The 12,901-nt window shown below is 38.6% G+C and overlaps 1 protein-coding gene across 5 annotated transcripts in view; it reads left to right on the top strand.

Annotated features, from left to right (window-relative positions):
* Positions 1–12,901, top strand: part of EPB41L4B (erythrocyte membrane protein band 4.1 like 4B) — a 167,225-nt gene that overhangs the window by 123,167 nt on the left and 31,157 nt on the right. For all 5 annotated transcript variants that reach the window (XM_021385831.1, XM_021385833.1, XM_021385832.1 and 2 more), the window contains exon 20: positions 10,327–10,431. In XM_021385831.1, coding sequence (XP_021241506.1) covers positions 10,327–10,431 — 105 coding nt within the window. The remainder of the gene's footprint in view (positions 1–10,326; positions 10,432–12,901) is intronic.

Here is a 12,901-nt window from a genome sequence, read left to right as displayed (position 1 = left end):
CTCATTTTAACAGCCTGCATTCATAATCTGAAGAATAATGCAAACCAAATATATTGCCGAACCTATTCTCTTTCTCCTTCAATTGGCTCCCTGTTCTGCACGTACATACACGTGCCTGCACACAGCCAGCGTGTGTGACCTGTTTGCCACCAGTGTTCTATGTAACCTCTATTTTGAAATGAGCCTTTGCTTTGCTAAGAATTGCATATGAGTAGAGTCAAGGGTTAGTTAATACTAAACAGATGAGTCACCTAGGAGTTTTTCTGTGCTTTAGTTGAGAAATATAAAAATATCCTTTGTAAAACAGCCCTCCTCAAGGAATATAATTTCTGTTCTTGGAAGTACCCTTGTGGACATTCTTGTGTGTGTCTGTGCCTATAGACAACACCTGTGTGAATGCTTGAGGAAGAGTGTTGAATTCTTCATACATTTAGGGAAATAGAATGTGAGGAAGAAGGGCAGTAGTGTTTGTTTGATTAATAAAATGATGCTCTCTTTTGCAACCACCTTGGTCCTCTCATCCATTGCCAGTCTGAAGTTTACACTTGTAATGATTTAACTGCTTAGCTATGGCCTGCAATCCCCCTGAGCAATTATTTTAGTATCTGCCATGGCAAACTCAATTTGGCTAACAATTGCTATAGCTCTTCATAGAATTAGTTCTGGTTCATCTAGCAATTACTCATATATATGGGTGGAATAACCATTTTTGCTACAAGCAGGTCTCCAGTCATTTTGTTGGGCGTTGCCTCAGAATGGTGTACAATGTTGTGCTTATGCTAAGCCATCATGTACCTGTTGGCTTATTTGCTCATTTTCTGTGTCTGCTGGCAAACTGCATATCCTTCCATACCTAGGTCATCACATATGGGCAGAAAAAAAAAACACACTTCTGATGTTGAAACTGCAGTAGTTTTTCCACTTTCAGGAGGACAAGGCTTATGAAATTTGTTCTGTCAGTAGGTGCACAGGCTGGAAGTAGAACGTTTGTCTCCTGATTTTCCTCATAACACCTAACAAGTAGACATAAGCTTAAGCTTCAGGAAGATGTGGGCCCACAGGAGGGTACAGTCCTTTCTCCTTCCTACTTCTGGAAGCAGTGCTGCCTGTCTTTATGGCTCTCCCACCTCTGGAAAGGATATTCTTTTTTTCCCCTAAACTCTTTTAGTTGCTGTTTCCTATTCAGTGAGGGAAAAGCTGGTGACTCAGTCAACCCAATACATGCCGCGGCGTCCTACCTCACGCCGTCCTTATTTTGCAGTTAAGGCTAAAATAGTGCACTATGAATTGAGACATAGTCATGCACTTCCTTTGCTGACTCTGTTGCTTTGCTGATAACCTCCAGCAGGGCAGCAGATCTGGACAGTGGCTGTGAGGGAAATTACACTCTTGCTTCAGCTGGATCCATCCAGGCCATGCATGACAGAACCCTCAGCTGAACAAAGTCAAATGAGAGCAACAAATGCAAGAGGAATTTCAAAAGCAGACTAAATAGGAGAGCCTCAGTTTATCTTGATAAGACAGAAATCCTGCCAAGAAGAGTTAGAATTGTCCTTATTACAGGTCTGTTGTAACAGACTTGAAAGCACATGGTTTCATCAACACCCAAATAATACATAATGTGAAACACAGCTACTGCTGGAACATAAGAAATTTGGGCAAGGCAGAGCATAATGCTGTATTTATTTATTTATTTATGCACTTGCATTTTTTATTTTATATACTGCCTATATCAGTTCAGGAAGAAACATAGCTAGTTTGCAGTTACAACCTTGCATAGTGAGGAAGGCTTTCTTATGGCAGGTAGCAAAAACGTGCTTGTGTGAACATTGGTCTAGTTTGGAATTAGCAGTGCCAGTCATTTTGCAGTGTTTTTTTTTTGTTTTTTTTTAATAGTTCTTCTTTTGGGATGTTCCGTGTATGAGAGTTAAGTACAATCTCATTTTAGTCCTTCAAGTCTGGAACAAATTTGATGGGAGGTTGCAAATTAATGCCTCCAGCCCACGTTCTCTGGCTGCATTTACTCCACAGAATCGGGAAGGCTAAGAAGAAGCCATGGTAGCTCAGTCTCTGTAGTGATGAATTTTGTATGCTCTTAGAAATTCAGCCATTTGGAAAAGTCATTGAGAGAACAACATCCTACGGGAAGGGCCCACTGTGCAGCTCCCCAGGTGAAGGGAGGCAATGGTCTTGTCAGTCCCTTTTATGTACCAACAGGGGGAATCTGTCTTCCATGAGAGCTAGAAAAGTCTTTCTGACAGAATATTTTCTTCTTTAGTGTTGTGAGAAGAGGGTCTGTCACTGATTGGGCCAGAAGGGATTTTGAGGAAGTATCAAAGGTATTGTCTTGTCTGTTGGAAAATTGCCTGCACTCAGCCATCTAACTCAGTGTCCAGACTGAAGGAGAAGCGCTCAGGGAGAATTCCCTGATATCTAATGTACTTCAGGTCAGAGATTACTGCGTGATCTTATGTATAGTTTTGGTAAGGCTCTTATCACCTTCCTCCCATTGGAATTTATTATTTGATTCTTTTAGCCTTAACTGATCAGGGTTCAGGCTGTCTGCCAGAAAGTTTCTATAACATATGTAAATATTGTAAAAAATATACAAATATAAATTGCAGTCACCCACTTGATTGCTATGTCTGGTCACACTCTCCTCTTGATCAGAGCCTGTCCCATCTTGTAAGGTTTCTCCCCTGCAACATTATCAAGGGAATGTGAATCACAGAGTCACCTCTTCACCTTTTTATAAACCTCACCTACTTCTTAGTAAAAGGATAGGCTACTAGAGAGATAACCTCCTGAACTTTCTTTCGATAAATTTGCCACTTAATTGCCAGCCTGCTTCGTCTGTTAAATGCAATAAATATATGACTATCCACAGAACCTCATCAAGAGAATTCCTTTCGTGATTCCTCTCCTTGTTCAGTGTTTTGCCAGACAGAAGAACAATCCATATAACTTCCCCAATGTCTGTGTGTGAACCTCTCCTGAAAAATCTTATAAGTATCTATTTTCTCTCTGGCTATGACTACCTGGATATGCCTATAGTGTGTATGTGTGTGTACGTGTGCACACATTCATATGCACAGAGGTACGCTATATTTAACATAAAAGTGTATATATTTCTTGTTTTGCTCTCTTCTTTAAATGCCCAAATATAATTCCTGGTATCACTCTGGTGCACTCATTTCAGGAATTTCACTGCATGGAGAATTAGGCTGAATTAGTACAGATTTAGAAATTGCTGATACTTTGGAACAGATCAAAATACCAGCTCTCATCATACATAGCCTGTTTGCCAAGCCTAACTTTCATCTTGGGATAAGTCAGACAGTGAAAATGTTAGCAAAGATGCCTAAAGTTGAGCGAAGTTTGATAAGCAGTTGAAATGAAATGTGTAAGACATGAATCCTGGTGACAGTATTTACTGATAATGTGCTTTTCCTTCATGGTTACTTGTAGTTCAGGAAAATTTAGACATGTTACATCTCTGATTCTGGTGATATGGTTGAAGGTCTTCAAGAGCTGGTAAATGTAAATACACCTTCTTCATTATCTGCTAAACATTAGTCTTCATTTTGCAAGTACCTGTTTACTGTTACAAGACTACCCAGATGTTAAAAGAGCTAAAGATATATTATTTTGAAGTTAGTTTTTGAAAAACTGAACAACGATAACTGACATTTTTTTCTGAGAAATGTTAGTTCATTATCATAGAATTGTGGAACTGTTGGTTGGAGAGAATGTTTGGAGGTCATCTAATCCAGGCTCCTGCTCAAAACAGGACCATCACCAACACAAGATCAGGTCAACTGTGGTTTTGTATTGCTGAATTTTGAAAACCTGTAAGGCTGAAGATTCTGCAGCCTCTCATGCAAAGTACTGATTACAAATTTAAATGCAAGTTCCTGTATTTCTAAGGTAGGTGCCCAAGTTGTCAACAAAGAGCCTTCTTCATCTGAAGTCTCTCATTTTCTGATAAACTATGACAGTTGTTGTCACTGTTGTGACTTTCTACTGTGCTCCATGTGGTACATTTATGGACTGCAATGTTTATTTTCCCTTATAACATACTTTTGGATTGTTACCAGCTCTGGCATGCTTTACATCCCACATGGTTCAGGATTTGTCTGTGGATTTCTTTCTGTTTAGGCCAACTGCTGCATCACTCTTTGTTGATCCTTGTTATCCAAATTATCTCATCTTTCATAGGATTGCATAGGATTGTGGGAGTAGGTATAAGCACCAGCTGGTGCTTTGTGCATTCATTTATTCTAATTTTCTTTGTAAATCTTTCCATCCAAAACCAAATTACGCTGTTACATTAAGACTAATTACATTAGGAGCTGCTCAACATGTAATATAAAATTAAATGTTATCTCACAGCTTGATGATGCTGCACACCAGAAAAGAAGGTTGGAAAATATTAAATTAAATCAAGTTGTACAAGCTACAGATGAATGAGAAGTAGTCTTAAGCACTCTTCAGTGCAGGATAAGCTTTGCTCATGCAAATTGTCAGAATGAGATTTCTCTGCCATGGCTCATGCTTCTGATGTGCACTAGGCTATGAGATTTGCTGCTTTTCAGCATGATGTGGCTATGTCCTACACCTTTTCTCACTGAAAAGATGATATTTCTTACATATAATTTACAAGTATCATGAAGGGCAACATGTCACACGTTTGGGGCCTTCTTGTGCTTTTCTCTTTCTGCTTTTCCCATTCTATTCAAGACTTCAAGACCCCAAAACCAAATTTTATTTAGGAATTTCATAGACAAGCTGTGGTCCACAAAGCTCTGTTGGACCCTATATCTAACAGCAAGTCTTACAAAGCTGTCAACTGACTGACTCCAGGTCTGTAAGTCCAGGCTTTAACCATGGATAGTTTCTAAGTAGATAGTTTCTAAGCATCAGAGAGCTGAAGTTCTAGATCATCCAGAAAGGGCTGTGGTGGAAGATGTCCATGTTGGCATTTGGAAGCTAAGAGTATGCAAGTCACCTGGACAACTTCTGTCCTCAAGTCAAAGAATTCATTTCCTTGAACAAACAGATGTGAACTAAAGAACACTTGGGCCAAAACTGAAGATCAAAAATTATGTACTTGATTTTCCCTGACATGGACTTCAGTGAATCCAAGCAGGTTTTGTTTTCATAGAATCACAATGGACTTAATTCAATGAGGGAGAGTAAAAAATATTTTTTTTAATAATAAATAAATATCTCCTTCTAAGTGTATTATGAAATATTCTTGGAAAACTAAAAATGTTATATATGTTGGCTATTTCTTAACAAAAATCAATTGTTTTAAAAAGCAGATTTTTCATTCAACCTCTATCTTAAAAAAAAAAAAAAAGTCAATTTCCAACTGAGAACAACCAGCTTTACCAAACCCAAACTAAATAGCTAAATACACATCACCTTTGCCTCACCCCAGTGGACATCTTAATGGATCAGCTACCATGGCGTTTCACAAGACAGAACAAGGAACCTCAACCAGTAATTTCTGCATTAGTTTCATAATTCAAGCTGAACTCTTGCATACCATTTGCCTGCCAGTCTGCATTAATGACTGCAGATAGGGCACCTAGGTATGTACTTTGACTTCACTGCTGATATTAAAGACCTCTGTGTCTCGTTGCCTGAAGTCAGCTGCTGATGAATTATATTCTTAATCTCAGAACTACAGAGAAAGGAGTAGTACTCAGATCTTCCAGATGAGGCAAAATTGACAAAATACCCCAGTCAAGGTACAAAAAAATCCACAACTTTATTCTGAAAATTTGATGCTGGCAATAGTTTTCAAATGTCCAGATAATCTTCTGGGGGGCTAAACATTTATTCTGGAAAAATCTGGCCTGTCAGAGTGAAAAGACACATACTGTTGTTTCTTAGCATCAGATGTCCATAGCTTTGGAAAAGAAACACCTGTGTGAAACCCTTACAGTGCAGACTGAGAAAAGATTTGTTTGTTTATGTGTGTTTGGTTCACCTTTTAGGTTATGTCGTTGATACACAAGAGAAGGCATCTATCAAATGTTTTTCCTCTTCTTTTGTTTGTCCATCTTTTTTCTCCTCAGGATTTCACAACGGTGTTACCACTCAAAGGAATCTCTGAAGACAAAAATCAACCAGTATTTTATTTTTCCCATAAATTAGCACACAAATACAAGTCAACCTTCATGCAGGTGGCTGTATCCCTGTAAACCATGGATCTGTTGACCTCTACCTCTTGGCTTGAGCAATTTTGCTCTCTGTGCCTTTGTTGAAGTCTGCTTTTTTGAATTTCTCAGCAGCCCTGTTTGGGGGTCTGTCTTTAGGACTTAGTTGGTTCAGCAAGGCAAGCCGTGCTGGGGTTCTCGGTGCAGAGGTAGCTACCACTGCACTCTGACATCAGTCTTGTTAGTGTCATTCTCACCAGGAGGTGTTATGTTTCTATGTGAAGTGCCAAGTTGGTAGTAACTCCATCTTAGTTCAGTGCCTGCATTTTTATGCTCTGGTGGTTAGACACTGTTACAGGAGAAAAAGGATACTTATGAATTAATGACACTGAAACTGAACTTTATAAAGGAATTATAATATATTGCACTTTTTCTTTTTTTTTTTCTTTTAAGTCTATGTCATCTTGAACTCCAACATTTCAGGTTTTGTTCAGGCTTGCAGAATTTACTACACATGGGGCCATACACTACAAATGGTCATATTGCACATAATGACTCTGTTTAAATCGGCACAGTTACAGCAAGGTTTCTCTTCAAGAAGCCTGCCTTTTCATTTAAGATAATAGATTCTGGCTGTAGAATTCAAAAGATAACAATAGAAGCCATTCATCTTTATAGCTGTTTCTTTTTCAGGAATACCAGATAGATAGATCAGGCTCCAAGCTGATCAAGCTGAGCACTTCTTGCATCTGGTGTCTGAAGTTAGGGTAGCAATGGTTTGGAATATGCTCAGATTGAGGAAGTGCATGTGGGGAGAGTGTACAGTGGAGATGAAAAAGGAGTTGTCAGGGATTCTTTAGGCTGGTGTTGGAAGGGCTACACTAGCAAGGTTTTAATGAGGGTGAGAATCAGTCTCTGCAGTGGGAAGAACCAGCCTAACATTACATCTCATCCTCATGGTAGACTAGGTTCAGCCAACCTCCTCGAATGGAGGCATTGCCACTGCTCCTTTTCGTTCCAAGGTCACATCAATTTATGCACCGGCTAACCTGCAGCTGCTTGAAACGTGCCATTAAATGGTACTTAGGTCTCTCCCAGAGGCCTGATAAACATCATCAGCAGGTAGTCGCTGCACCCAGCCTCAAACAAAAAATGACATCAAAATTTTTCAGTAATAAAGAGAGAGGTTTTTACTCTTAAAATTGTATTTATTTTTTTTGCAGGCTAAGTGAGTGGCATACTTCACTGGTGTGATACAAAACAAAAGTTCATCTGAGTAGTTGCAATTGCTTAAAAAGAAAGTGTGTCCCATGATGCTGTATCTTGGCTTTTTCTTTAACTGTTCACTTGAACATGTACAGCATTCAAAGGAAGATAACAAGTTTTTTGGATTAGAGAATACTTCACTTGGTTCTTGATCACCTTTAATCACAGCTGATTGAATTTTTCACGGGAACCTTTTCACAAGGGAAATTCAGACTTAAAATATTGAAACTTTTCATGTATTTAAATCAGTTTCCTTCCTGTTTCTTTGAAACAATTATAAACTCCTTTAGCTACAAAATGACACAATGTTTTTTAAAGAAAAAAAAAAACAAAATTTGAGGGCTAAGATAATTGCTTCAAAAGTCCAACCTTCTCCCCTTTTTACTGATTGCAAATCAAGAGAATCAAAGGAGGTATACAGACTTTGTAAAATGAACCTTTCTGAAGGAGCTGAAATGATCGTTTCAATTTTTCATTTCTATTAAAATATCTGATTTATTTTCCTCACAGGTTATAATGCTGTCTTCAGAATTTTGGAGTAGCAATGAACTAGAAATAGATTTGTTACTGTGCTGTTTCCTGACACCCTCGATAGTAGAGTGCATTGCTCATTATAATTTTTAAGCACATTTTTCAGTGCAGTTGATATCACTGTTTTTGCTCCTGCTTCCTTGAGTTGATGGAGGGGTTTAGTGTTTGAAATTATAATCACAGAAAGGTATGGGAGAATTGTAGGAACTGGTCACTCAGGGCAAGAATTTTATCTGTTTCTGAACATGCGAGCTGAAAATAATGTAATTATACACATCCACACCCCTTGAGGATTTGACCATCAGATCCAGTCATTAAAAAGATCTTCACATATTTATCCTACTTATGTCAGAACTTGAACTGAAAATCACTTTGGATAAATGTAGCTCACATTTTTTTCAGTTGTCAAAAGCTACTTTTGGTTTAGCACAAGCTGTCTAAAAAGCAGTCTAGCAGGAGCAATCATCCATTCTGAAAGCCTGACTTGAAAATGTTGTTAAGGAGCTTCCATCATGATGCTGATTCACAGGTTTCCAGATCACATGTATTGACTTTGAGGGTTTTTAAAAAAGGTGGTTTGGGCTCTTTTCACCCCTTATTCTCCCCTTAACTGTCAGCCTCGGAAACTCAGTAAGGAGTCTGAAAATCAAGCTGGATTATTCTGCGTTAATCTTATTGTAAATCTCAGATATAAATGGCTGACATCGAAACTGGGAGGAAATGAGCTCAAAAAGGGCAGATTTAGGTTAGATATAAGGAAAAAGTCTTTTACAGTGAGGATGGTGAAGCACTGGAACAGGTTGCCCAGAGATGTGGTTGATGCCCTGTCCCTGGAGACTTTCAATGTGAGGCTGGATCAGGGCCAGGGCAACCTGATCTAGCTGTGGTGTCCCTGTTCACTGCAGAGGAGTCGAACTAGATGGCCTTCAGAGATCCCTTCCAACTCTAAGGTTTCTATGGTTCTAGGGTTCTAATGAGATCTGAATTGTGTTGCAGTCTGTACTGGCTTCTTGAAATTAATGGGACCAAAAGCAGAAAAACACTTGACCAAAGTTTTTGCACCAGAAGTGGAACTAGTTGCGTCTTGTTTATGGTTTGTGTGTCCTTTGTACTCTCGCAGAATTCTTTCATCCTATGATCTGTGCAATGACAAAGAAACTCATAGGAGAGCTGAAAATATAATCTGAAGGCTATGCCTTCCTAATGTGCTCTGTTGTAGCTGGACAACAGGTTCAGAAGTTATCAGACAATTAATGCCTCACATTGGCATCAGAGGGAACTGCAGTTTTGAAGATCGTGTGCTTATCTTATTATGATTTTGGAAGATTGATTTGCAAGTGGACTAAAAAAATTCAACCTAAACATGTAATTTTAGAGACAAGATTGAATCATTTCTGCCAGTTGTGGTATGTCCCTCAGTGCATGAGTAGTCCCACTGGCAATCAATAGGGCTACTTAGGTACTTAATATAGTATCTGACTTCAGATTAGATCACAGAAAACAGCCCACACGTTATTTATTAATCAAGACTTTCGATTTACTCCTTCAATATTTGGCATATTTATTGTGTTTATAGCATTTCTAACACACATGCAGTATATTTAATCATAATATGCTGCTTCAAATAAAAGCAGTATTTAAGATAATTCATTTCTCATCATGTTGCTTAAGCTCATGACTGAAAATATTTCTTCCCAAGGTCATGAAGATCTTGTATCCAAGTCTTAGTTAACTCTAAGAATAAATGGTTGAGGAGCAGATCCATTTAGATGGGTCTCCCATTCCCATTTCTGTTTTTTTGCTGGAGCTCTATAGTTGTGTTCACGAGCATTCACGAGCATTCACGAGCATCTGAAACATGTCTCAGTTTTGCATTTATTTCTAATAAGTATATTTTTTTTTATCAAATCCATTTCCCTTGAACTGTTCTTTCCAATATAGTTTTTACCCAAAATTATCCTTCTATTTCAAGCAGAACAGGTTTTGCAATCCATAAAATTAATTTTTGCTAAAGGCTTTTTGGGTAAAAATATTTCTGGCATGACTGAATAGTTGGGCCATTATTAAAATGCTGTCCTTTGGAAACAGCAACGCGTCCACATGGGCTCTTACATAGGTTCTGTATTTTTAATCAGTCGCTGCTTTTATAAAAGGCATGCAGTGCACAGGAGAATGGATTCACATGTCCTTTTCTGTTCATGCACACTGGCCTGTGGGCTATAAATGGAACAAAAGGATGAACTTCAATGAGCACTTGCCAATTTGCAAGATAAACATGTGTTGATGAGTTAGAACTTTGTTAACGCGCCTGAAGTAGTTTAAATAAAGACTGTGTCACATATATTTTTCTTGTTATTTTTAGAAGTCCAGCTCCAGTGCGACCTGAAACTACGCCATCATCTGGCCCTACAGAAAAGCAGGAAATTAAAGTTTCCCGTGTGAGGAAGTTAACAAGACAGTACAGCTTGTGAGTAATGTATAACACTATCTTTATGTTTTTGCCTGCTACAGCTGTAAAAGAAGGAGATGCTAATTATTGCTCTAGCTATGCTTTCTGAAAGGCATGAGTGCAATTACATGATAATGATCTTAGGCTGATACCATTCCTTTCATCTCTGAGAATCTTAAAGCTTTTAATACTTGGTGAATTTGCCATCTCTCTGCAGTTACTAACCTCTGAAGTGCAGCCCCTTTGCTTTTCTGGAGCTTATTGATTAGAAATTAAAAGTCTCTTTTCCACATTAAATGTCAAAGACCTGGTGTGAGTTGGAGAAAGCTGCTCTGTCTGCTTCATTACAATCACATTTGCAAAATGAGGGAAGCAGTCCTTAGCTACTGGGTGTTCAAGCTGTGCTCAGCCATTCCTTCCTGGAAAGGGTGAGCTCTCTCTCTGTGATTTTGTCACGTGCAGAAATTACTGAGCACGCTACAACTACAGCAGCTAAGTTAGGTCTCTTAGTCCTGGCAAGAGTGATCTGTGCCTACAGAGATTTGGCATCCCATTTACAACTAATTCATCTAATTTTAGAGTCTAGAGATAAACGTGGAAATCAGCTTGTTGATTTGTCCTTCATATGAACCATCAGAACCATCAGACAGTTCAGGCCATCAGAAACTAGAGGATTAAACAGAGTAGAAAATGAAAAAAAATGAGTATCAGCATAAATTTACTAATACAAAAATGAAGAAAAGAGTGATATATGCTTTCTATGTGGAATGGCAACTCTTAGTACCTCTAGCAATTGAACATTCTAGTGCCACTAAATACATAGCACAATCAGCAAGATTTCTTCCCATCCAAAAGGTTTCTAATAAATGTCAGTATGTAATTATTTTCTGTCTCATTGTCAATAATGCTGGCTTTTGATACGAAACAAAAATAATGATCTATATCACTAAAACTGAAAAATTATTTAGGAGGAGAAACAGAAGAATGAATCAAATTGAAGGCAGGAGGTAAGGGAGCATCTAGCCAAATCTTTTCTTGTCCAAGAGACCAAGGCTAATATATGGGAGTGCAGCCACAGTTTGGTAAGCAGACCATGACATAGGCTCTTTTGTTATACATCAGCCAGTATGGTTTGAAAATGAGACCAGAGATGGGAATTGACAACTCAAGCTGGGAAGAGAAGTCAGGTTCCCATCCTGTCTGCTAATTCTGAAGGTAATGCATGACAGGTAACTTGACAGCATTTACTAGGAGTAGTTTCTCAAGGCCTGAAAGCCTGCTTACTCACTGTGCCCAGCAGACCTCAAACACCAGTGTGCCTTTCTTGGGTCATACACCATTTCCACTACCTCTTTTTCTACAAGCCAGGAGAAGCAAGTCCCCTACGTACTTCAAGATGCTTCTGATTTATCAGATTTTTATGTAATGCAGGGATTTCTACACAATTAGTAAGGAAAAAGACTGTGACACTGAGAGGACCTATTATGTTATGCTATGCACATGGCAGATAATGAACAGAGCACAATAGCTGATCCTACTCTTTGAGAACACTAACTGTAGGGATAGAAAACTTAGTCCTATTGCAGGCATAGTCACAAGTTTTGTATGCATACTTGGACGATTCTTTGATTTTAGCCATAACCTAAAGGAGTTGTTAAACTTGGTTCTCCAATACTACCAGATGGCAGAAAAAGAGAGCAGGATTATGCTGTACAGACAATTTTGAGGTACGGGATACTTCAGTGACGCTATGTATGCCAAAACAGAAGATTTCCCATGGGACCAACAAAGTAAAGTAGTAGGATAAGCTAGTTTTGAGAATAGCAAGACAGTTAGAAATCAGTGATTAACTGTTTGAGAAAAAAAGGTTTGCTCTAGAGTAGGGTGGGTCTGGAAAGGCTGTGTTCACCAGTAAATAGAAAGGGACTGCTAAAGGAGGATAAATGTTGGTAGTCGGACATAGAATAATGAAAATAGATACCTCAGAGTAGGCAATGAAGAATACCAATGCTCAGACATTTAGCTAGCATGCTGATAGCTTGATAAGTGATAAGACTAAAGCCTAACACTTTAGTTCCAAGATCTGAAAAAGCCATTCTGAACTGGCAAGTTCTCGACAATTTCCCACTTACTTATATGCAACAGAACAGCTTTACCCAGCAAGGATGGGGAGGGTGCCAGTGTGTTCCTACTGAGAGTGGGGAGCAAGAGCTGAGAAAATGTCAGCTACATGTTTCTGAAAGAGAGATTAACTAGGTCAACAACCAAAATTTGGCTTGTTGAGTTAAAAAATGCATACTTAGTAGGTCCAACAGATTTTGCATTCTCTTTCCAGCATGAAAACAATGTACAGTATATGCTCTGGTGATAAATTCTAGCCTTTCCCAGAAGAAATAAAAAATGAAACATGAGAAAGATAATGGCCATACTCTCATACCATAATAAAAAACCATTTTGTTATCACCCAAACAATCCATCACAGGGCTAG

The sequence above is a fragment of the Numida meleagris genome, chromosome 2 (genome assembly GCF_002078875.1).
Source record: "Numida meleagris isolate 19003 breed g44 Domestic line chromosome 2, NumMel1.0, whole genome shotgun sequence".
Taxonomy (NCBI): domain Eukaryota; kingdom Metazoa; phylum Chordata; class Aves; order Galliformes; family Numididae; genus Numida; species Numida meleagris.
The sequence above is the reverse complement of the archived record's forward strand: the minus strand, read 5'-3'. Positions and strand labels throughout refer to the sequence as shown.